Source organism: Salmo trutta, chromosome 12 (assembly GCF_901001165.1).
Source record: "Salmo trutta chromosome 12, fSalTru1.1, whole genome shotgun sequence".
Taxonomy (NCBI): domain Eukaryota; kingdom Metazoa; phylum Chordata; class Actinopteri; order Salmoniformes; family Salmonidae; genus Salmo; species Salmo trutta.
In genome coordinates this window covers 47,339,043-47,364,649 of record NC_042968.1, presented here as the reverse complement: position 1 = coordinate 47,364,649, position 25,607 = coordinate 47,339,043, and the positions used below count along the sequence as shown (strand labels likewise).

General features: G+C 47.5%; 1 protein-coding gene across 1 annotated transcript; it reads left to right on the top strand.

Annotated features, from left to right (window-relative positions):
- The first annotated feature begins 1,538 nt into the window (after positions 1-1,538).
- Positions 1,539-25,607, top strand: LOC115203669 (telomeric repeat-binding factor 2). The gene is made up of 13 exons (XM_029768593.1): positions 1,539-1,815; positions 5,803-5,908; positions 6,130-6,260; positions 7,284-7,370; positions 7,755-7,895; positions 9,526-9,653; positions 19,480-19,689; positions 20,483-20,690; positions 21,532-21,662; positions 21,897-22,198; positions 22,352-22,434; positions 22,514-22,557; positions 25,107-25,607. The coding sequence occupies exons 1-10, from the start codon at positions 1,702-1,704 to the stop codon at positions 22,054-22,056; spliced, it is 1,416 nt and encodes a 471-aa protein (XP_029624453.1). The 5' UTR covers positions 1,539-1,701; the 3' UTR covers positions 22,057-22,198; positions 22,352-22,434; positions 22,514-22,557; positions 25,107-25,607.

Below are 25,607 nucleotides of genomic sequence, written 5' to 3'. Positions count from 1 at the left end.
ACGTGTGGATGTGAACCAATATGCATTGAATTTGATAAGGTCGTGTTAGATTCATATAAATCAGATTATTCAAGAATCAATGACGGACTCCCAAGAAATCTAAAGATTGTGCCTTTAAATCGAGCGCGGCAAATAAACACAAAAACCTGCAGCGTGTTCTCCTAACCTGCAGCGTGTTCTCCTAACCTGAACCTGCAGCGTGTTCTCCTAACCTGAACCTGCAGCGTGTTCTCCTAACCTGCAGCGTGTTCTCCTAACCTGCAGCGTGTTCTCCTAACCTGCAGCGTGTTCTCCTAACCTGAACCTGCAGCGTGTTCTCCTAACCTGAACCTGCAGCGTGTTCTCCTAACCTGAACCTGCAGCGTGTTCTCCTAACCTGCGGCGTGTTCTCCTAACCAGCGGCGTGTTCTCCTAACCAGCGGCGTGTTCTCCTAACCAGCGGCGTGTTCTCCGAACCTGCGGCGTGTTCTCCGAACCTGCGGCGTGTTCTCCGAACCTGCGGCGTGTTCTCCAAACCTGCGGCGTGTTCTCCTAACCTGCTTAAAATAAATCAAATCTGACGTTAATTTGACAAACGCTGGGTCCCTTCTAGCCATGACCAAGTGCCTCTGCCTTCACTAAATCAATGGTATATATTATAATACAACAAAAAATAAAAGTAAAAAAATAAATACAAATCACTACATATGAATTGAGTTTCAAAAATGTAAGTACCTAAAATAAGTTTCAGGGGTTACAATTGTATAAACCTACGATAGTTGTAAGAATACAGTAAGAATGTAATTCTATATTCAAACCAATACCTTCAGGACTTAATTAAATCGCATTTTTTGCTTTGGAGAGCATGTCAAGATAGATGCACAATGTATGTTAAAAGGTTGCCCCCTGCTGGATAAGAAATGTAATACATTCTTAAGATAAATGTAACTCCAAGAAGAAGATCCCTCATAGAGGGAAATTCTTCTGGAATGCATAGATCTACTGAAATTGAATGGAAGAAAGCTTGGTTGCACAAAATATATCCTCATGGATTTAGAGGATATAATGATGCCTTTTCTGTGATAAAGAAGGGGAAGCTATTATACACATGTTTTACGAGTGTGTCTCTGTCAAGTTATTTTGGAGCGAGTTAAGTATTTAAATGTTTTATTTCATTAATAAGATCCATGTATTAACAATGAAAGATGTTACTAAAATGAAAACAAAACAATTGAATTAGTCGTTCATTTCTTCATTCTGTCTGGTAAATGTTATCTACACAAAAACATTTTTTTATTTTTTACAAATCTGTACCCAAATGCAATATATTTTTTACTTAAAATCCATTATTTTATAAAAATCTTTAGAATTAGTCAATAACCAAAAAAAAAACACTATTCTAAATGAACGGTAATCGGTTTGCCGCGATGCCGTCATTGACGTGGTGCGTAATGTGAGCGTAATGTGGACAGACAGAAGGTGGACTAAACACCAACCAGCACGGCAGATGAGATATACGTCAGTTTGTTTTACGTCGTTGACGTAGTGCGTAATGTGAGCGTGATGTGAGCGTAATGGGAGCGTAATGTGAGCGTAAGGTGGACAGACGGAAGGTGGACTAAACACCAACCAGCGCGGCAGATGGGATATACGTCAGCTTGTTTACGTCGTTGATGTGGCGGCAAAAGGAAAACATGGAGTCCGGTGTGGACCGCGGACCAGATGTGGAATGTGTCATTAACCGTTGGACGGTGGATTATTATATATCTGTGGCGTTGGAGGCTTTCAGGAAAGAACAGTATCCTGATTTCTGTCAGATCAGAGACATCCTTCAATGTGAGTAACGGTTGTTCACAAATGCAGTTAGCTAGCTAAACGTTAGCATCTTCACCAACCCAATACTGGGTTTCTATAATGTCTCTGTCTGAGATAGCTAAGTTAACTCCCGTGTTTACCAGTTTGTTTAGCTAGCTAAACGTTAGCATCTTCACCAACCCAATACTGGGTTTCTATACTGTCTCTGTCTGAGATAGCTAGTGTAAATATTTTGTTTTATACCAGTTTGTTTAGCTAGCTGTGCTTTATAAACCTTTTTGTTTTATACCAGTTTGTTTAGCTAGCTGTGCTTTATAAACCTTTTTGTTGTATACCATGTGGTACCTAACTAGTTAGATAGGTTAGTTAACTGTGTGGTAGTTTTGACTGGTAGCTAAACCAGTTGGTTTGACTAGTCTAGAAGATCCATGGTGAACAGTTGTGGTTTTATCGTTAACACCACACAGCTGATTTTTAAATAAAGTTAGTTAACTCATTATTTATTATTTGAATCAGATGTGTAACTCAAGGACCAAAACTAAAACCCGCATCCCCCAGGGGTGCGTTCAGTTCGTTTAAACGTTTTCTACGGTGCGGAGCGTTTTGTACTTCACGATACGTTTTCCCCCCCAAAAAGTGTTATTGAACAGATTTGTTTGGTCCGTCGGGTTTGGCTTGAAGCAGTTTAAGGTCAAGCGGCGCATTTTTTTTAAGCCACAAACCCCTCACCGTTTTTCAATTGGTCGTTCAGTACAGCATAGTTTTCGTTCATTTTAACGTTCTGTTGCGTTGTTATGTACTGAACGCTGCCCAGGACCGAGTCTGGGGAAACACTGAGTTAGCTACAATCATTTATTTGTATTCATTTCACCTTTATTTAACTAAGTCATTTAGTTAAATCAAAACAACTGGTGTAGACTTTAATGTGAAATGCTTACTTAGGAGCCCATTCCCAACAATGCTGAGTTAAATAGTAAGAAAAATATGTTGAGGAAAAAACAAGGAAATAGTAACACAATAAAATAACAATGTGTAGGTAGGTATGTAGACAGGTAGGTATGTAGACAGGTAGGTATGTAGACAGGTAGGTATGTAGACAGGTAGGTATGTAGACAGGTAGGTATGTAGACAGGTAGGTAGGGGTAAAAGTGACCAATCGGGATAGATAATACACAGTGTGAATGTGTGTGTGTGTGTGAGCATATGTAGTGTGTGGGGGTAGAAGCTGTTCAGCAGTCTGATGGCTTGGGGGTAGAAGCTGTTCAGCAGTCTGATGGCTTGGGGGTAGAAGCTGTTCAGCAGTCTGATGGCTTGTGGATAGAAGCTGTCCAGCAGTCTGATGGCTTGGGGGTAGAAGCTGTTCAGCAGTCTGATGGCTTGGGGGTAGAAGCTGTTCAGCAGTCTGACGGCTTGGGGGTAGAAGCTGTTCAGCTGTCCAGCAGTCTGATGGCTTGGGGGTAGAAGCTGTTCAGCAGTCTGATGGCTTGGGGATAGAAGCTGTTCAGCAGTCTGATGGCTTGGGGATAGAAGCTGTCCAGCAGTCTGATGGCTTGGGGATAGAAGCTGTCCAGCAGTCTGATGGCTTGGGGGTAGAAGCTGTCCAGCAGTCTGATGGCTTGGGGGTAGAAGCTGTTCAGCAGTCTGATGGCTTGGGGCAGAAGCTGTTCAGCAGTCTGGTGGCTTGGGGATAGAAGCTGTTCAGCAGTCTGATGGCTTGGGGGTAGAAGCTGTTCAGCTTTCCAACAGTCTGATGGCTTGGGGGTAGAAGCTGTTCAGCTGTCCAGTAGTCTGATGGCTTGGGGGTAGAAGCTGTTCAGCTGTCCAGTAGTCTGATGGCTTGGGGGTAGAAGCTGTTCAGCTGTCTGATGGCTTGGGGGTAGAAGCTGTCCAGCAGTCTGATGGCTTGTGTGTAGAAGCTGTTCAGCAGTCTGATGGCTTGGGGGGAGAAGCTGTTAAGCAGTCTGATGGCTTGGGGGGAGAAGCTGTCAAGCAGTCTGACGGCTTGGGGGGAGAAGCTGTTCAGCAGTCTGATGGCTTGGGGGGAGAAGCTGTCCAGCAGTCTGATGGCTTGGGGGTAGAAGCTGTTCAGCAGTCTGATGGCTTGGGGGGAGAAGCTGTCCAGCAGTCTGATGGCTTGGGGGGAGAAGCTGTCCAGCAGTCTGATGGCTTGGGGGTAGAAGCTGTTCAGCAGTCTGATGGCTTGGGGGTAGAAGCTGTTCAGCTTTCCAACAGTCTGATGGCTTGGGGGTAGAAGCTGTTCAGCTGTCCAGCAGTCTGATGGCTTGGGGGTAGAAGCTGTTCAGCAGTCTGATGGCTTGGGGATAGAAGCTGTTCAGCAGTCTGATGGCTTGGGGATAGAAGCTGTCCAGCAGTCTGATGGCTTGGGGGTAGAAGCTGTTCAGCAGTCTGATGGCTTGGGGGGAGAAGCTGTTAAGCAGTCTGATGGCTTGGGGGTAGAAGCTGTCCAGCAGTCTGACGGCTTGGGGGGAGAAGCTGTCCAGCAGTCTGATGGCTTGGGGGTAGAAGCTGTTCAGCAGTCTGATGGCTTGGGGGTAGAAGCTGTTCAGCTTTCCAACAGTCTGATGGCTTGGGGGTAGAAGCTGTTCAGCTGTCCAGCAGTCTGATGGCTTGGGGGTAGAAGCTGTTCAGCAGTCTGATGGCTTGGGGATAGAAGCTGTTCAGCAGTCTGATGGCTTGGGGATAGAAGCTGTCCAGCAGTCTGATGGCTTGGGGGTAGAAGCTGTTCAGCAGTCTGATGGCTTGGGGGGAGAAGCTGTTAAGCAGTCTGATGGCTTGGGGGTAGAAGCTGTCCAGCAGTCTGATGGCTTGGGGGTAGAAGCTGTTCAGCAGTCTGATGGCTTGGGGATAGAAGCTGTCCAGCAGTCTGATGGCTTGGGGATAGAAGCTGTTCAGCAGTCTGATGGCTTGGGGGTAGAAGCTGTTCAGCAGTCTGATGGCTTGGGGGTAGAAGCTGTTCAGCTGTCCAGCAGTCTGATGGCTTGGGGGGAGAAGCTGTCCAGCAGTCTGACGGCTTGGGGGGAGAAGCTGTCCAGCAGTCTGATGGCTTGGGGATAGAAGCTGTTCAGCAGTCTGATGGCTTGGGGGGGGAAGCTGTCCAGCAGTCTGACGGCTTGGGGGGAGAAGCTGTCCAGCAGTCTGATGGCTTGGGGGTAGAAGCTGTTCAGCAGTCTGATGGCTTGGGGGTAGAAGCTGTTCAGCTTTCCAACAGTCTGATGGCTTGGGGGTAGAAGCTGTTCAGCTGTCCAGCAGTCTGATGGCTTAGGGATAGAAGCTGTTCAGCAGTCTGATGGCTTGGGGATAGAAGCTGTCCAGCAGTCTGATGGCTTGGGGGTAGAAGCTGTTCAGCAGTTTGATGGCTTGGGGGGAGAAGCTGTTAAGCAGTCTTATGGCTTGGGGGTAGAAGCTGTTCAGCTGTCCAGCAGTCTGATGGCTTGGGGGTAGAAGCTGTTCAGCAGTCTGATGGCTTGGGGATAGAAGCTGTTCAGCAGTCTGATGGCTTGGGGATAGAAGCTGTCCAGCAGTCTGATGGCTTGGGGATAGAAGCTGTTCAGCAGTCTGATGGCTTGGGGTAGAAGCTGTTCAGCAGTCTGGTGGCTTGGGGATAGAAGCTGTTCAGCGGTCTGATGGCAGAAGCTGTTCAGCAGTCTGATGACTTGGGGGTAGAAGCTGTTCAGCAGTCTGATGACTTGGGGGTAGAAGCGGTTCAGGAGTCTTATGGATTGGGGGTTGAAGCTGTGTAGGGACGTTATGGCTTGGGGAGTCTTAATTTATTATTTTAACTAGGCAAGTCAGTTAAGAACAAATTCTTATTTTCAATGACGGCCTAGTGGGTTAACTGCCTTGTTCAGGGGCAGAACGGCAGATTTGTAATTTGTCAGCTCGGGGATTCGATCTTGCAACCTTTTCGGTTAACTAGCCCAACGCTCTAACCGCTAGGCTACGCTGCCGCCCCGTATAGACGCTAGCTAACACATTATCCAACAACAGCCTCTTTCAGGTCATCTGGTTCGGCCGTTGGAAGCCAATGATGTCACACCCAAGAAGATCAGAGCAATACAGTTCCTCACCAGGATAAATGATGGTGACAAATTCGGTGAGAGTTTTGAGTTAAACACAAAGTAACTTCCTAGCTAGCTACATAACAACACTATCTATGTAACAGTACGAGCTAATATTCATTCCCTATTGGAAAATCAGAGACACCTGAAATGACCCCCAAGTGCCACAATCTACTGTTCCGTCTAGCTAGCTAGCTGTGTCTTTTTGAAATCAAGTCTGAGATCACTGACACAGTTGTTCTATTGCCATCCACAGACGTCTCTTTTGACTCTCAGGAGGACCTCACGCCGCTGGAGTCTGCTCTGAGCGTATTGGATAGCATCCGCGAGGAGTTGCCGGTTCCCCAGAAAGACTTGGAGAGAGTACATAAGTCTATCAGAGAGATGGTGAGATCTGTCCACACTGTGTATAATCATTGAATGGTCCCCTGTTGAAACCCGAAACCCGGTTCTGGTTTTCATGTCAGCCCTGAATGGTCCCCTGTTGAAACCCTAAACCCGGTTCTGGTTTTCATGTCAGCCCTGAATGGTCCCCTGTTGAAACCCTAAACCCGGTTCTGGTTTTCATGTCAACCCTGAATGGTCCCCTGTTGAAACCCGGTTCTGGTTTTCATGTCAGCCCTGAATGGACCTCTGTTGAAACCCTAAACCCGGTTCTGGTTTTCATGTCAGCCCTGAATGGTCCCCTGTTGAAACCCTAAACCCGGTTCTGGTTTTCATGTCAACCCTGAATGGTCCCCTGTTGAAACCCGGTTCTGGTTTTCATGTCAACCCTGAATTGTCCCCTGTTGAAACCCGGTTCTGGTTTTCATGTCAACCCTGAATGGTCCCCTGTTGAAACCCGGTTCTGGTTTTCATGTCAGCCCTGAATGGACCCCTGTTGAAACCCTAAACCCGGTTCTGGTTTTCATGTCAGCCCTGAATGGACCTCTGTTGAAACCCTAAACCCGGTTCTGGTTTTCATGTCAGCCCTGAATGGTCCCTGTTGAAACCCTAAACCCGGTTCTGGTTTTCATGTCAGCCCTGATTGGTCCCCTGTTGAAACCCTAAACCCTGTTCTGGTTTTCATGTCAACCCTGTCCAACATTACAAGATGACACTGTGTACTGTGGTCAACACTATTGTGCGTTGTAGTGAATTGTACAACTATTTGTCCGTTCATGTCTTCCCCATCTCGTTCTGGTGTAATTGTCCGTCCATGTTCTTCCCCTTCTCGTTCTGGTGTAATTGTCCGTTCGTGTCTTCCCCTTCTCGTTCTGGTGTAATTGTCCGTTCGTGTCTTCCCCTTCTCGTTCTGGTGTGGTTGTCCGTTCGCGTCTTCCCCTTCTCGTTCTGGTGTGATTGTATTTTGCCATGTTGTGCGCTCTGACGTCATTGTAACGGTGAACCTTGATGTGTTTTTCTCTGTAGTTGGTAATAGTGTGCATTAAGAACCAGGCCTTTGACAAAGCCAAGGAGGTTTTGATGAAATACTTCCCGAAAAGCATGGTTGGAAAGGTGAGTTAACTCATAACTCCTAGAGAGACGATGGCAACAATACGAACATGACTGAGAGACATTTAGACCCATCTGTCTTTTAACCTGAGAAACAGGACAGAGACATTTAGACCATCTGTCTTTCCCAATATAGTTCACTACATGGCACCCTATTTCCTATATAGTGAACCACATGGCACCCTATTCCTTATATAGTGAACTACATGGCACCCTATTCCCTATATAGTGCACTACATGACACCCTATTCCCTATATAGTGCACTACAATGCACCCTATTCCCTATATAGTGCACCACATGGCACCCTATTCCCTATATAGTGCACCACATGGCACCCTATTCCCTATATAGTGCACCACATGGCACCCTATTCTGTGTCTTCCAGAAAGCGATCTTCCTGGGGCTGGTCAACAAGAGGAGCAGCGAGCATTCAGTCCTGCAGCAGGTCACCTACCAGCAGTTTAAACAGGAGATGCTGCACTTCTGCGAGAGTCTGTTCCCCTTCTCTCATCCTTTCCTGTCCAGGGTACATATGGTGTTACAGTATGGTCTGGCTCCCTAACCCACCGTATGGTGTTACAGTATGGTCTGGCTCCCTAACCCACCGTATGGTGTTACAGTATGGTCTGGCTCCCTAACCCACCGTATGGTGTTACAGTATGGTCTGGCTCCCTAACCCACCGTATGGTGTTACAGTATGGTCTGGCTCCCTAACCCTCTCCATATAGTATGGTGTTACCTCAGCAGCAGTCTGGCTGCATCCCAACTATCACCCCTCTCCATATATAGTGTATTACCTCAGCAGTAGTATCACCCCTCTCCATATATAGTGTATTACCTCAGCAGCAGTATCACCCCTCTCCATATATAGTGTATTACCTCAGCAGCAGTATCACCCCTCTCCATATATAGTGAATTACCTCAGCAGCAGTATCACCCCTCTCCATATATAGTGTATTACCTCAGCAGCAGTATCACCCCTCTCCATATATAGTGTATTACCTCAGCAGCAGTATCACCCCTCTCCATATATAGTGTATTACCTCAGCAGCAGTATCACCCCTCTCCATATATAGTGTATTACCTCAGCAGCAGTATCACCCCTCTCCATATATAGTGTATTACCTCAGCAGCAGTATCACCCCTCTCCATATATAGTGTATTACCTCAGCAGCAGTATCACCCCTCTCCATATATAGTGTATTACCTCAGCAGCAGTATCACCCCTCTCCATATATAGTGTATTACCTCAGCAGCAGTATCACCCCTCTCCATATATAGTGTATTACCTCAGCAGCAGTATCACCCCTCTCCATATATAGTGTATTACCTCAGCAGCAGTATCACCCCTCTCCATATATAGTGTATTGTATTACCTCAGCAGCAGTATCACCCCTCTCCATATATAGTGTATTGTATTACCTCAGCAGCAGTATCACCCCTCTCCATATATAGTGTATTACCTCAGCAGTAGTATCACCCCTCTCCATATATAGTGTATTACCTCAGCAGCAGTATCACCCCTCTCCATATATAGTGTATTGTATTACCTCAGCAGCAGTAACACCCCTCTCCATATATAGTGTATTGTTTTTGATCAGGGGACATTAAGGAAACAGCCTCTAAGTAGATTCTGTTGTAACTGTTTGTGTTGATGTTTCAGTACTTTTTCAGTACTGTATCTAACTAAAGACTGGGAGGTCTCTGTCTCCCTATAACCCACTGTTCCTAACCTGAACTGAGGAGATCTGTCTCCCTATAACCCACTGTTCCTAACCTGAACTGAGGAGATCTGTCTCCCTATAACCCACTGTTCCTAACCTGAACTGAGGAGATCTGTCTCCCTATAACCCACTGTTCCTAACCTGAACTGAGGAGATCTGTCTCCCTATAACCCACTGTTCCTAACCTGAACTGAGGAGATCTGTCTCCCTATAACCCACTGTTCCTAACCTGAACTGAGGAGATCTGTCTCCCTATAACCCACTGTTCCTAACCTGAGGAGATCTGTCTCCCTATAACCCACTGTTCCTAACCTGAACTGAGGAGATCTGTCTCCCTATAACCCACTGTTCCTAACCTGAACTGAGGAGATCTGTCTCCCTAACCCGCTGTTCCTAACCTGAACTGAGGAGGTCTGTCTGTGTGAATACCAGGCTGCCAGAAAGTTGATGGTGAAGAGACGGGGGGCAGGACAGGATGCAGAGGAAGGAGACTGTCCCTCAGACCCTCAGCCAGAGGAGCACCTTGTACCGACAACAGAGGAGAAGGCATCCAGACACAAGTTTAGTTATTGTGACAACATGCTTTCCAAGTTACCTAGCCTAGACTCTAAAGGTCATAGGGCCCCACAGTGTGTGGATATACAGGGGGCCCCACAATGTATGGATATACAGGGGGCCCCACAGTATGTGGATATACAGGGGGCCCCACAGTATGTGGATATACAGGGGGCCCCACAGTATGTGGATATACAGGGGGCTCCAAATCAAAATCAAATCAAATTTATTTATATAGCCCTTCGTACATCAGCTGAAATCTCAAAGTGCTGTACAGAAACCCAGCCTAAAACCCCAAACAGCAAGCAATGCATGTGAAAGAAGCACGGTGGCTGGGAAAAACTCCCTAGGAAAAACTCCTGAGAAAGGCCAAAAACCTAGGAAGGAACCTAGAGAGGAACCAGGCTATGAGGGGTGGCCAGTCCTCTTCTGGCTGTGCCGGGTGGATATTATAACAGAACATGGTCAAGATGTTAAAATGTTCGTAAATGACCAGCATGGTCAAATAATAATAATCATAGTAGTTGTCGAGGGTGCAACAAGCACGTCCGGTGAACAGGTCAGGGTTCCGTAGCCGCAGGCAGAACAGTTGAAACTGGAGCAGCAGCATGGCCAGGTGGACTGGGGACAGCAAGGAGTCATCATGCCAGGTAGTCCTGAGGCATGGTCCTAGGGCTCAGGTCCTCCGAGAGAAAGAAAGAAAGAGAGAAAGAGAGAATTAGAGAGAGCATATTTACATTCACACAGGATACCGGATAAGACAAGAGAATACTCCAGATGTAACAGACTGACCCTAGCCCCCCGACACATAAACTACTGCAGCATAAATACTGGAGGCTGAGACAGGAGGGATCAGAAGACACTGTGGCCCCATCCGATGATACCCCCGGACAGGGCCAAACAGGCAGGATATAACCCCACCCACTTTGCCAAAGCACAGCCCCCACACCACTAGAGGGATATCTACAACCACCAACTTACCGTCCGAAGAAAAGGCCGAGTATAGCCCACAAAGATCTCCGCCACGGCACAACCCAAGGGGGGGGCGCCAACCCAGACAGGAAGACCACGTCAGTGGCTCAACCTACTCAAGTGACGCACCCCTCCCATGGACGGCATGGAAGAACACCAGTAAGTCAGTGACTCAGCCCCTGTAAAAGGGTTAGAGGCAGAGAATCCCAGTGGGAAGAGGGGAACCGACAAGGCAGAGACAGCAAGGGCGGTTCGTTGCTCCAGCCTTTCCGTTCACCTTCACACTCCTGGGCCAGACTATACTTAATTATAGGACCTACTGAAGAGATAAGTCTTCAGTAAAGACTTAAAGGTTGAGACTGAGTCTGCGTCTCTCACATGGGTAGGCAGACCATTCCATAAAAATGGAGCTCTATAGGAGAAAGCCCTACCTCCAGCCGTTTGCTTAGAAATTCTAGGGACAATTAGGAGGCCTGCGTCTTGTGACCGTAGCGTACGTGTAGGTATGTACGGCAGGACCAAATCGGAAAGATAGGTAGGAGCAAGCCCATGTAATGCTTTGTAGGTTAGCAGTAAAACCTTGAAATCAGCCCTTGCCTTAACAGGAAGCCAGTGTAGGGAGGCTAGCACTGGAGTAATATGATCAAATTTTTTGGTTCTAGTCAGGATTCTAGCAGCCGTATTTAGCACTAACTGAAGTTTGTTTAGTGCTTTATCCGGGTAGCCGGAAAGTAGAGCATTGCAGTAGTCGAGCCTAGAGGTAACAAAAGCATGGATTAATTTTTCTGCGTCATTTTTGGACAGAAAGTTTCTGATTTTTGCAATGTTATGTAGATGGAAAAAAGCTGTCCTTGAAGCAGTCTTGATATGTTCTTCAAAAGAGAGATCAGGGTCCAGAGTAACGCCGAGGTCCTTCAGTTTTATTTGAGACGACTGTACAACCATCCAGATTAATTGTCAGATTAAACAGAAGATCTCTTTGTTTCTTGGGACCTAGGACAAGTATCTCTGTTTTGTCCGAGTTTAAAAGTAGAAAATTTGCAGCCATCCACTTCCTTATGTCTGAAACACAGGCTTCTAGCGAGGGCAATTTTGGGGCTTCACCATGTTTCATTGAAATGTACAGCTGTGTGTCGTCCGCATAGCAGTGAAATTTAACATTATGTTTTCGAATGACATCCCCAAGAGGTAAAATATATAGTGAAAACAATAGTGGTCCTAGAACGGAACCTTGAGGAACACCGAAATTTACAATTGATTTGTCAGAGGACGAACCATTCACAGAGACAAACTGATATCTTTCCGACAGATAGGATCTAAACCAGGCCAGAACTTGTCCATGTAGACCAATTTGGGTTTCCAATCTCTCCAAAAGAATGTGGTGATCGATGGTATCAAAAGCGGCACTAAGATCTAGGAGCATGAGGACAGATGCAGAGCCTCGGTCTGACGTCATTAAAAGGTCATTAAAAGGTCATTTATCCACAGTGTGTGGATATACAGGGAGCCCCACCAGTATTGGTCCCCACAGTGTGGATATACAGGGGGCTCCACCAGTATTGGGCCCCACAGTGTGTGGATATACAGGGGGCCCCATAGTGTGTAGATATACAGGGGGCCCCACAGTGTGTGGCTATACAGGGGGCCCCACAGTGTGGATATACAGGGGGCCCCACCAGTATTTGGGCCCCACAGTGTGTGGATATACAGGGGGCCCCACCAGTATTGGAGCCCCACAGTGTGTGGATATACAGGGGGCCCCACAGTGTGTGGATATACAGGGGGCCCCACAGTGTGTGGATATACAGGGGGCCCCACCAGTATTTGGGCCCCACAGTGTGTGGATATACAGGGGGCCCCACCAGTATTGGAGCCCCACAGTGTGTGGATATACAGGGGGCTCCATCAGTATTGGGCCCCACAGTGTTTGGATATACAGGGGGCCCCACAGTGTGTGGATATACAGGGGGCTCCATCAGTATTGGGCCCCACAGTGTGTGGATATACAGGGGGCCCCACCTGTATTGGAGCCCCACAGTGTGTGGATATACAGGGGGCCCCACAGTGTGTGCATATACAGGGGGCTCCATCAGTATTGGGCCCCACAGTGTGTGGATTAACAGGGGGCCCCACCAGTATTTGGGCCCCACAGTGTGTGGATATACGGGGGCCCCACAGTGTGGATATATTGGGGGCTCCACCAGTATTGGGCCCTACAGTGTGTGGATATACAAGGGGCCCCACAGTGTGTGGATATACAGGGGGCTCCACCAGTATTTTGGCCCCACAGTGTGGATATACAGGGGGCTCCATCAGTATTGGGCCCCACAGTGTGTGGATATACAGGGGCCCCACAGTGTGTGGATATACAGGGGCCCCACAGTGTGTGGATATACAGGGGGCCCCACCGTGTGGATATACAGGGGGCTCCACCAGTATTGGGCCCTACAGTGTGTGGATATACAGGGGGCCCCACCAGTATTGGAGCCCCACAGTGTGTGGATATACAGGGGGCCCCACAGTGTGTGGATATACAGGGGGCCCCACCAGTATTTTGGCCCCACAGTGTGTGGATATACAGGGGGCCCCACCAGTATTGGAGCCCCACAGTGTGTGGATATACAGGGGGCCCCACAGTGTGTGGATATACAGGGGGCTCCATCAGTATTGGGCCCCACAGTGTGTGGATAAAAAGGGGGCCCCACCAGTATTTGGGCCCCACAGTGTGTGGATATACGGGGGCCCCACAGTGTGGATATATTGGGGGCTCCACCAGTATTGGGCCCTACAGTGTGTGGATATACAGGGGGCCCCACAGTGTGTGGATATACAGGGGGCCCCACCAGTATTTGGGCCCCACAGTGTGGATATACAGGGGGCTCCATCAGTATTGGGCCCCACCGTGTGGATATACAGGGGGCTCCACCAGTATTGTGCCCTACAGTGTGTGGATATACAGGGGGCCCCACCAGTATTGGACCCCACAGTGTGTGGATATACAGGGGGCTCCACCAGTATTGGACCCCACAGTGTGTGGATATACAGGGGGCTCCACCAGTATTGGGCCCCCACAGTGTGTGGATATACAGGGGGCTCCACCAGTATTGGGCCCCCACAGTGTGTGGATATACAGGGGGCCTCACAGTGTGGATGTACAGGGGGCCCCACCAGTATTGGGTCCCCACAGTGTGTGGATATACAGGGGGCCCCACAGTGTGTGGATATACAGGGGACCCCACAGTGTGTGGATATACAGGGGGCCCCACCAGTATTGGGGCCCCACAGTGTGGATATACAGGGGGCTCCACCAGTATTTGGCCCCACAGTGTGTGGATATACAGGGGGCCCCACAGTGTGTGGATATACAGAGGGCCCCACCAGTATTGGGACAGTGATACATTGTTTGTTGACTTTGACTCTGTACTCCCAATACTTTTGGAGCTCCGCTGAGGTCGACAACTTCATTAGAGTACTTTTATAATTAAAGTACAACCTTCATTCCTCTTTCCAAGTAATCACCGATCTGTGTGTTCAGATGTTTACCGTCGTATGGCTGCTATCCAGTAAACCCTGGAAGATGAGTGGTTTCTTTCAGTAAAGATGCCGTTCGTTAGCATGGCAACACCTGGGTCATGTTCATTAGGCACCAAACTGAATAAAACTGACTGAAACAGGGAGGGACCGTCTGGACTTGTTCCAATAAGAAATGCTTGTTTTTTTGTTTTTTTTCCCCGTTGCATAACATTTTACTCTGGTGTGACCTAATGAATTACGACCCTACCTTGATCTTTCCCTCCAGTCCTCGCATTAGTCTAAACTGCATGACTCTCTCTCTTTCCCTCCAGTCCTCCCAGTAGTCTAAACTGCCTGACTCTCTCTCTCTCAACTCCAGTCCTCTAAACTGCCTGACTCTCTCTCTCTCTCTCTCCCTCCAGTCCTCCCAGTAGTCTAAACTGCCTGACTCTCTCTCTCTCTCTCTCCCTCCAGTCCTCCCAGTAGTCTAAACTGCCTGACTCTCTCTCTCTCCCTCCAGTCCTCCCAGTCGTCTAAACTGCCTGACTCTCTCTCTCTCTCTCTCTCTCTCCCTCCAGTCCTCCCAGTAGTCTAAACTGCCTGACTCTCTCTCTCTCTCTCCCTCCAGTCCTCCCAGTCGTCTAAACTGCCTGACTCTCTCTCTCTCTCTCTCTCTCTCTCCCTCCAGTCCTCCCAGTAGTCTAAACTGCCTCTCTCTCTCTCTCTCTCTCCCTCCAGTCCTCCCAGTAGTCTAAACTGCCTGACTCTCTCTCTCTCTCTCCCTCCAGTGCTCCCAGTAGTCTAAACTGCCTGACTCTCTCTCTCTCTCTCTCTCTCTCTCTCTCTCTCTCTCTCTCTCTCTCTCGTCTTCCCAGTAGGTCTAAACTGCCTCTCTCCTCTCCGTCTTCCCAGTAGTTCTAAACTGCCCTCTCTCTCTCTTCGTCTTCCATATCACGTACATAAACTGCCTCTCTCTCTAGTCTTCCCAGTAGTCGAAAACTGCTGACTCTCTCTCTCTCTCTCTCTCTCTCTCTCTCTCCTCTCTCTCTCTCTCTCTCTCTCTCTCTCTCTCTCTCTCTCTCTCTCTCTCTCTCGTCTTCCCAGTAGTCTAAACTGCCTCTCTCTCTCTCTCTCGTCTTCCCAGTAGTCTAAACTGCCTCTCTCTCTCTCTCGTCTTCCCAGTAGTCTAAACTGCCTCTCTCTCTCTCGTCTTCCCAGTAGTCTAAACTGCCTCTCTCTCTCTCTCGTCTTCCCAGTAGTCTAAACTGCCTCTCTCTCTCTCTCGTCTTCCCAGTAGTCTAAACTGCCTCTCTCTCTCTCTCTCGTCTTCCCAGTAGTCTAAACTGTCTCTCTCTCTCCGTCTTCCAGTAGTCTAAACTGCCTCTCTCTCTCTCGTCTTCCCAGTAGTCTAAACTGCCTCTCTCTCTCTCGTCTCCCAGTAGTCTAAACTGCCTCTCTCTCTCTCGTCTTCCCAGTAGTCTAAACTGCCTCTCTCTCTAGTCTTCCCAGTAGTCTAAACTGCCTGACTCTCTCTCTCTCTCTCTCTCTCTCTCTCTCTCTCTCTCTCGTCTTCCCAGTAGTCTAAACTGCCTCTCTCTCTCTCTCGTCTTCCCAGTAGTCTAAACTGCCTCTCTCTCTCTCTCTCGTCTTCCCAGTAGTCTAAACTGCCTCTCTCTCTCTCTCTCGTCTTCCCAGTAGTCTAAACTGCCTCTCTCTCTCTCTCTCTCGTCTTCCCAGTAGTCTAAACTGCCTCCTCTCTCTCTCTTCTCGTCTTCCCCAGTAAGTAGTCTAAACTGCCTCTCTCTCTCTCTCTCTCGTCTTCACAGTAGTCTAAACTGCCTCTCCTCCTCTCTCTCTCGTTCTTTCCCAGTAGTTCTATAAACTGCCTCTCTCTCTCTCTCTCGTCTTCCCAGTAGTCCTAAAATGCCTCTCTCTCTCTCTCTTCGTCTTACCAAGTAGTCTAAACTGTCTATCATCTCTTCGTTCTTCCCCGTAGTCTTAAACTGCCTCTCTCTCTCGTCTTCCCGTAGTTCTTTAAACTGCCTCTCCTTTTTCTCTCGTTCTTCCCAGTAGTCTAAACTGCCTCCTCTCTCTCGTCTTTCCCAGTAGTCTAAACTGCCTCCTCTCTCTCTCTCTCTCTTCTTTCCCAGTAGTCTAAACTGCCTCTCTTATCTCTCTCTCTCGTCTTCCAGTAGTCTAAACTGCCTCTCTATCTCTCTCTCTCTGTTATTCCCAGTAGTCTAAACTGCCTCTCTCTCTCTATCTCGTCTTCCAGTAGTCTAAACTGCCTCTCTCTCTCTCTCGTCTTCCCAGTAGTCTAAACTGCCATCTCTATCTCTCTGTCTTCCCAGTAGTCTAAACTGACTCTCTCTCTCTCTTCTTCTTCAGTATAAACTGCTATCTCTCTCTCTCTCTCGCTTCCCAGTAGTCTAAACTGCCTCTCTCTCTCTCTCCGTCTTCCCAGTAGTCTAAACTGCCTCTCTATCTCTCTCGTCTTCCAGTAGTCTAAACGCCTCTCTCTCTCTCTCTCGTCTTCCAGTAGTTCAAACTGCTCTCTCTCTCTCTCGTCTTCCCAGTAGTCTAAACTGCCTCTCTCTCTCTCTCTCGTCTTCCCAGTAGTCTAAACTGCCTCTCTCTCTAGTCTTCCAGTAGTCTAAACTGCCTCTCTCTCTCTAGTCTTCCCAGTAGTCTAAACTGCCTCTCTCTCTCTAGTCTTCCCAGTAGTCTAAACTGCCTCTCTCTCTAGTCTTCCCAGTAGTCTAAACTGCCTCTCTCTCTCTAGTCTTCCCAGTAGTCTAAACTGCCTCTCTCTCTCTAGTCTTCCCAGTAGTCTAAACTGCCTCTCTCTCTCTAGTCTTCCCAGTAGTCTAAACTGCCTCTCTCTCTCTCTCTCCCTCCAGTCCTCCCAGTAGTCTAAACTGCCTCTCTCTCTCTCTCTCTCTCTCTAGTCTTCCCAGTAGTCTAAACTGCCTCTCTCTCTCTAGTCTTCCCAGTAGTCTAAACTGCCTCTCTCTCTCTCTCTCTCTCTCTCTCTCTCTCTCTAGTCTTCCCAGTAGTCTAAACTGCTCTCTCTCTCTCTCTCTCTCTCTCTCCCCTCCAGTCCTCCCAGTAGTCTAAACTGCCTCTCTCTCTCTAGTCTTCCCAGTAGTCTAAACTGTCTCTCTCTAGTCTTCCCAGTAGTCTAAACTGCCTCTCTCTCTCTCTCTCTCTAGTCTTCCCAGTAGTCTAAACTGCCTCTCTCTCTCTCTAGTCTTCCCAGTAGTCTAAACTGCCTCTCTCTCTAGTCTTCCCAGTAGTCTAAACTGCCTCTCTCTCTCTCTCTCTAGTCTTCAACAGTAGTCTAAACTGCCTCTCTCTCTCTCTCTCTCTAGTCTTCCCAGTAGTCTAAACTGCCTCTCTCTCTCTCTCTCTCTCTCTCTCTAGTCTTCCCCAGTAGTCTAAACTGCCTCTCTCTCTCCTCTCTCTCTCTCTCTAGTCTTCCCAGTAGTCTAAACTGCCTCTCTCTCTCTCTCTCTCGTCTTCCCAGTAGTCTAAACTGCCTCTCTCTCTAGTCTTCACAGTAGTCTAAACTGCCTGACTCTCTCTCTCTCCCTCCAGTGCTCCCAGTAGTCTAAACTGCCTGACTCTCTCTCTCTCTCTCTCTCTCTCTCTCTAGTCTTCCCAGTAGTCTAAACTGCCTCTCTCTCTCTCTCTCTCTCTCTCTCTCTCTAGTCTTCCCAGTAGTCTAAACTGCCTCTCTCTCTCTCTCTCTCTCTCTCTCTAGTCTTCCCAGTAGTCTAAACTGCCTCTCTCTCTCTCTCTCTCTAGTCTTCCCAGTAGTCTAAACTGCCTCTCTCTCTCTCTCTCTCTCTCTCTCTCTCTCTCTCTCTAGTCTTCCCAGTAGTCTAAACTGCCTCTCTCTCTCTCTCTCTCTCTCTCTCGTCTTCCCAGTAGTCTAAACTGCCTCTCTCTCTCTAGTCTTCCCAGTAGTCTAAACTGCCTGTCTCTCTCTCTCTCTCTCTCTCTCTCTCTCTCTCTCTCTCTCTCGTCTCCCAGTAGTCTAAACTGCCTGTCTCTCTCTCTCTCTCTCTCTCTCTCTCTCTCTCTCTCTCTCTCGTCTTCCCAGTAGTCTAAACTGCCTCTCTCTAGTCTTCCCAGTAGTCTAAACTGCCTGACTCCTCTCTCTCCCTCCAGTAGTCTAAACTGCCTGACTCTCTCTCTCTCTCTCTCTCTCTCTCTCTCTCTCTCTCTCTCTCTCTCTCTCTCTCGTCTTCCCAGTAGTCTAAACTGCCTCTCTCTCTCTCGTCTTCCCAGTAGTCTAAACTGCCTCTCTCTCTCGTCTTCCCAGTAGTCTAAACTGCCTCTCTCTCTCTCGTCTTCCCAGTAGTCTAAACTGCCTCTCTCTCTCTCTCGTCTTCCCAGTAGTCTAAACTGCCTCTCTCTCTCTCTCGTCTTCCCAGTAGTCTAAACTGCCTCTCTCTCTCTCGTCTTCCCAGTAGTCTAAACTGCCTCTCTCTCTCTCGTCTTCCCAGTAGTCTAAACTGCCTCTCTCTCTCTCGTCTTCCCAGTAGTCTAAACTGCCTCTCTCTCTCTCGTCTTCCCAGTAGTCTAAACTGCCTCTCTCTCTCTCGTCTTCCCAGTAGTCTAAACTGCCTCTCTCTCTCTCGTCTTCCCAGTAGTCTAAACTGCCTCGTTCTCTCTCGTCTTCCCAGTAGTCTAAACTGCCTCGTTCTCTCTCGTCTTCCCAGTAGTCTAAACTGCCTCGTTCTCTCTCGTCTTCCCAGTAGTCTAAACTGCCTCGTTCTCTCTCGTCTTCCCAGTAGTCTAAACTGCCTCGTTCTCTCTAGTCTTCCCAGTAGTCTAAACTGCCTCGTTCTCTCTCGTCTTCCCAGTAGTCTAAACTGCCTCGTTCTCTCTAGTCTTCCCAGTAGTCTAAACTGCCTCTCTCTCTCTAGTCTTCACAGTAGTCTAAACTGCCTCTCTCTCTCTAGTCTTCCCAGTAGTCTAAACTGCCTCTCTCTCTCTAGTCTTCCCAGTAGTCTAAACTGCCTCTCTCTCTCTAGTCTTCCCAGTAGTCTAAACTGCCTCTCTCTCTCTCTCTCTCTCTAGTCTTCCCAGTAGTCTAAACTGCCTCTCTCTCTCTCTCTCTCTCTCTCTCTCTAGTCTTCCCAGTAGTCTAAACTGCCTCTCTCTCTCTAGTCTTCCAGTAGTCTAAACTGCCCTCTCTCTCTCTCTCTCTCTCTAGTCTTCCCAGTAGTCTAAACTGCCTCTCTCTCTCTCCAGTCTTCCCAGTAGTCTAAACTGCCTCTCTCTCTCTCTCTCTCCCTCCAGTCCTCCCAGTAGTCTAAACTGTCTCTCTCCCTCCAGTCCTCCCAGTCCCCCCCCTGGTGGTATCCTGCTGACCCGCAGCCAGCTGATGGCCGTTTATACAGCGCTGGCTGAGGAGCAGAGGGAGCCCATGACCTTTGCCGAGCTGGAAGAGGAAGTGGAAAGGGAGGTGACGGAGGAGAACGCAGGAAAAGGAGGTGCTATTGTGGACCAAGAGGAACCTCTCCTGCACCTCTCCGAAAGCCCCAGGTTGTCAATCATATCACTCCCCTGCTACTTCCTGTCCTATGGTAGCCTGGGTACCAGTCATATCACTCCCCTGCTACTTCCTGTCCTATGGTAGCCTGGAAACCAGTCATATCTAACCCTGCTGCTTCCTGTCCTATGGTAGCCTGGGTACCAGTCATATCTAAACCTGCTGCTTCCTGTCCTATGGTAGCCTGGGTACCAGTCATATCACTCCCCTGCTACTTCCTGTCCTATGGTAGCCTGGGTACCAGTCATATCACTCCCCTGCTGCTTCCTGTCTTATGGTAGCCTGGGTACCAGTCATATCTAACCCTGCTGCTTCCTGTCCTATGGTAGCCTGGGTACCAGTCATATCACTCCCCTGCTGCTTCCTGTCCTATTGTAGCCTGGGTACCAGTCATACCTAACCCTGCTGCTTCCTGTCCTATGGTAGCCTGGGTACCAGTCATATCACTCCCCTGCTGCTTCCTGTCCTATTGTAGCCTGGGTACCAGTCATATCTAACCCTGCTGCTTCCTGTCCTATGGTAGCCTGGGAACCAGTCATATCTAACCCTGCTACTTCCTGTCCTATGGTAGCCTGGGAACCAGTCATATCTAACCCTGCTACTTCCTGTCCTATGGTAGCCTGGGAACCAGTCTAACGTTCTACTCCTTGTCATCTCAAACAGAGTGGATTTCTCCAGACTGGTTCTATGGACTGTTCTGCTCCCCAGTTTGTCTGTAGTTTTAATGTTGTTGATATTGTATTTTTTGATAAGACTGAATCTGACTTGACCTGACTTGACCCCCAGGCAGGGCTCAGACGCTGTGTTGGAGCAGGATGTCCCCAGGTCCCAGAGAGATTCCGACAGTCCAATGGAGGCTTCCCCTGCAGACCTGGTAACCCCAGCAGACCTGGTAACCCCAGCAGACCCTCTGGCACCAGAGGCAGCCCCCCAGTGGAAGAGCAAAGGCTGGCCTTATACCATAGCCAGGCTGGTTATGGAGCCAGACAGCCAGGTGAGAGATGAGAGCGAAGCAGCAGGGTTGAGGGTTCTTTGAGTTGTTAATTTAATCACTTGGTGGATTGATAATGGTGAGCAGGAGGAACAGGGCTTTAATGGAGTCGTTATATTCATGGGTTGAATTTGAACAAACTTCTTGAATTGACTTCTAACCCTGGTGTGTAGGATTCATTACCTCATTTTCTAACCCCTGGTGTGTAGGATTCATTACCTCATATTTTAACCCTGGTGTTCAGGATTCGTTACCTCATTTTCTAAACCCTGGTGTTCAGGATTAATTACCTCATTTTCTAACCCTGGTGTTCAGGATTCATTACCTCATTTTCTAAACCCTGGTGTTCAGGATTCATTACCTCATTTTCTAAACCCTGGTGTTCAGGATTCATTACCTCATTTTCTAAACCCTGGTGTTCAGGATTCATTACCTCATTTTCTAACCCTGGTGTGTAGGATTCATTACCTCATTTTCTAACCCTGGTGTGTAGGATTCATTACCTCATTTTCTAACCCTGGTGTGTAGGATTCATTACCTCATTTTCTAACCCTGGTGTGTAGGATTCATTACCTCATTTTCTAACCCTGGTGTGTAGGATTCATTACCTCATTTTCTAAACCCTGGTGTGTAGGATTCATTACCTCATTTTCTAACCCTGGTGTGTAGGATTCATTACCTCATTTTCTAACCCTGGTGTGTAGGATTCATTACCTCATTTTCTAACCCTGGTGTGTAGGATTCATTACCTCATTTTCTAACCCTGGTGTGTAGGATTCATTACCTCATTTTCTAACCCTGGTGTGTAGGATTCATTACCTCATTTTCTAACCCTGGTGTTCAGGAATCAGTATCCGACGGGGAGGAGTCAGCCCAGACGTCCGTCTGCCAGGCGGACCCACTAAGCTCCGCCTCCACCTGCAGCCCACCAACACGGAAATATCACAAACGACGAGCCAGCAAGATCACCGAAGAGTAAGTCGAGAACAAGAAGGACGGTCCCTGCATGTAGTACTGTGTTAATGGAAGCACCTTTTAACCATCTCTTTAACACATTGTTAATGAGGGACACGTGTTGACTAGTTTGACGAGGGTAGTGGAAGTTGACTGAGAGGGAGAGGGACGACCTGACCTTGTCCAATTAGAAACGCTTGCAAATGGTTTTGCTACGGTGCGCCCTAATGAATACGACCTCTCTCTGACTCAAAGGAGCTCGTCTGACCCTGAGGAGGATGTGTGTATTCTGGATGACACCCCTGAGCTCCCTGCTCATAGAGAATGTACCACCCAATCCACTTCCGCCCCCAAGAGAGGCTCCGCCCCCCCAGAGAAGCTCCACCCCTACCCCCCAGAGAGGCTCTTCACATAAGAGAAGCCACACCCCCCCAGAGAAGCTCCGCCCCCGCCCCCCAGAGAGGCTCCACCCCCCAGAGAGGCTCCACCCCCACCCCCCAGAGAAGCCCCACCCCTCAGAAGGCCTCCACCAGTAAAAAGGGAACTGATCTGAAGTGGTATGTAGAACTATATACTACAGTATAATTCTGTCTTCTCCCTTGTGATGTGATTGTATGAGACATATGGTTATGTAATTCAGCCATAGAGGATGATGTTGAGGATCACAGCTGATTGACTTTCTCTCTTTATAATGGTGCTGTCATCTGCAGGAAGCAGCTATTCAGTGTTGCCAAGGAATCCAAGGACGGGTGGAGTGATGAAGAGGATTTATTTGGCTCCCCTCACAAAGACAGTAATTATGATGATCAACAACTATATAGTGTTTATTACTAGTGATTTACTATGGAGTTCTAACATCTGTCTTTGTTTAGGTTCTGAGGACAACACCAGTACTACTGGAGGAGGCAGGAAGAGGGTGAGTTTAGGTTCTAGAGACACCAGTACTACTGGAGGAAGCAGGAAGAGGGTGAGTTTAGGTTCTGAGGACAACACCAGTACTACTGGAGGAGACAGGAAGAGGGTGAGTTTAGGTTCTGGAGACACCAGTACTACTGGAGGAGACAGGAAGAGGGTGAGTTTAGGTTCTGAGGACAACACCAGTACTACTGGAGGAGGCAGGAAGAGGGTGAGTTTAGGTTCTGGAGACACCAGTACCACTGGAGGAGACAGGAAGAGGGTGAGTTTAGGTTCTGGAGACACCAGTACTACTGGAGGAGACAGGAAGAGGGTGAGTTTAGGTTCTGAGGACAACACCAGAACTACTGGAGGAGACAGGAAGAGGGTGAGTTTAGGTTCTGGAGACACCAGTACTACTGGAGGAGGCAGAACATGGATTTTCAGACCCCTTCCCTTTATCCACATTTTACTACGTTACAGCCTTATTCTAAAATAGATTCAACGAATGTATTAATTAATTTTTTCCTTCATAAATCTATACACAATACCACAGAATGACAAAGCGAAAACAGTTTTTTTTTAATTTTTGCAAATTTATACATAGTAAAAAAACACCTTATTTACATACAGTACCAGTTAGAAGTTTGGACACACCTACTCATTCCAGGGTTTTTCTTTATGTTTACTATTTTCTACGTTGTAGAATCATAGTGAAGACCTCAAAACTATGAAATAACATATGGAATCATGTATTAAACAAATTATAATATATTTTAGATTCTTCAAGTAGCCACCCTTTGCCTTAATGACCTCTTGGCATTCTCTCAACCAGCTTCATGAGGTAGTCACCTGGATTGCATTTCAAATAACAGGTGTGCCTTGTTAATTTGTGTAATTTCTTTACTTCTTAATGTGTTTTGAGCCAATCAGTTGTTGTGACAAGGTAGGGGTGGTATACAGAAGTTAGCCCTATTTGGTAAAAGACCAAGTCCATATTATGGCAAGAACAGCTCAAATAAGCAAAGAGAAACGACAGTCCATCAAGACATGAACGTCAGTCAATCCGGAACATTTCAAGAACTTTGAAAGTGTCTTCAAGTGCAGTCGCAAAAACCATCCAGCGCTATGATGAAACTGGCTCTCATGAGGACCGCCACAGGAAAGGAAGACCCGGAGTTACCTCTGCTGCAAAGGATAAGTTCATTAGAGTTACCAGCCTCAGAAATTGCAGCCCGAATAAATGCTTCACAGAGTAACAAACATCTCAACATCAACTGTTCAGAGGAGACTGCGTGAATCAGGCCGCCATGGTCGAATTGCTGCAAAGAAACCACTACCAAAGGACAACCAATTAGAGTGATGGAGTGCTGCATCCGATGACTTGGCCTCCACAATCACCCGACCTCAACCCAATTGAGATGGTTTGGGATGAGTTGGACCGCAGAGTGAAGGAAAAGCAGCCAACAAGTGCTCAGCATATGTGGGAACTCCTTCAAAACTGTTGGAAAAGCATTCCATGTGAAGCAAACCCACAAATGCTGATGCTCCAGATACTCAACTAGTCTAAAGAAGGCCAGTTTTATTGCTGCTTTAATCAGGAAAACAGTTTTCAGCTGTGCTAACATAATTGCAAAAGGGTTTTCTAATGATCAATTAGCCTTTTAAAATGATCAACTTGGATTAGCTAACACAACGTGCCATTGGAACACAGGAGTAATGGTTGCTGATAATGGGCCTCTGTACGCCTATGTAGATATTCCATTAAAAATCAGCCGTTTCCAGCTTCAATAGTCATTTACAACATTAACAATGTCTACACTGTATTTCTGATCAATTTGATGTTATTTTTAATGGACAAATGTGTTTTTCTTTCAAAAACAAGGACATTTCTAAGTGACCCCAAACTTATGAACGGTAGTGTACATTTGCAAAAAATAAAACTTTTGGCTTTGTTATTATGGTGTATTGTGTGTAGATTGAGGGGGGGGACTATTTAATCAATTTTAGAATAAGGCTGTAATGTAACAAAATGTGGAAAAAGTCAAGGGGTCTGAATACTTTCCGAATGCAATGTAGGTTTTTAAATGGTGACTTAGAGGCTGTTTCCCGGACACAGATAAAGCCTAGACCTGGACTAAAATGCAAGCTAAATGGAGAATCAGGACTAGGCTTAATCTGTGTCCAGGAAACCTCTACATAATGTATACTATATGTCAACCCTAAGTGTTGTCCCCTACATAGTATACACACTTAACCCTAAGTGGTGTCCCCTACATAGTATACACACTGTTAACCCTAAGTGTTGTCCCCTAGTGTGTTTAATATGTTAACCCTAAGTGGTGTCCCCTACATAGTATACACACTGTTAACCCTAAGTGGTGTCCCCTACATAGTATACACACTGTTAACCATTTTACATTACATTTGACATTTTAGTCATTTAGCAGAAGCTCTTATGCAGAGCGACTTACAGTAGTGAATGCATACATTTCATGCATTAACCCTAAGTGTTGTCCCCTACAGTGTGTTTTACTATACCCTGAGTGTTCTGTTGTGGCCCTCCTGTAGATGTGGACAGCAGAAGAGACCGAGTGGGTGAAGGAGGGAGTGAAGCGCTACGGAGAGGGGAACTGGTCCAGAGTAAAGTTTTCTTTCCCGTTTTCGGGCCGAACCGCCGTGAACATCAAGGATCGGTGGAGAACCATGAAAAAACTCAAGATGGTCTGAGGCCACCAAACTGGCAGGGACTAACTTGTCCAATAAGAAATGCTCCGTTTTGCTACGGGGTGCAGTAACGAATTTGACGCTGGAGGGCCTCTGATCTACGCAAGAGAACGATGACATAATCCAGTTGTGAGAATGGATGCAGACTAACGTTTTTTCCCCCCACAAAAGATAATTATTTGCCCGCCGCACATCTGTCAACAATGAGGACAGGAAGCTAAAGATGGTCAGAGGGCCTTTTGGACTAAGCTAAATGTTGATTCTGCCATTTTTAAAAAAATGTGTTTATAGAAGTATTTTATTTTATCACTTGTCTTTCTTGGTAGAATAAAATACTTCTCTTTA

What these genes read in the sequence shown, in the direction of transcription:
- LOC115203669 (XM_029768593.1), top strand. Translation starts at nt 1,702, where the DNA reads ATGTGGAATGTGTCATTAACCGTTGGACGGTGGATTATTATATATCTG. An exon ending in CTCATCCTTTCCTGTCCAGG is followed by an intron (nt 7,896 to 9,525) that starts GTACATATGGTG and finishes TGTGAATACCAG; the next exon opens with GCTGCCAGAAAGTTGATGGT. An exon ending in CACCTCTCCGAAAGCCCCAG is followed by an intron (nt 19,690 to 20,482) that starts GTTGTCAATCAT and finishes CTTGACCCCCAG; the next exon opens with GCAGGGCTCAGACGCTGTGT.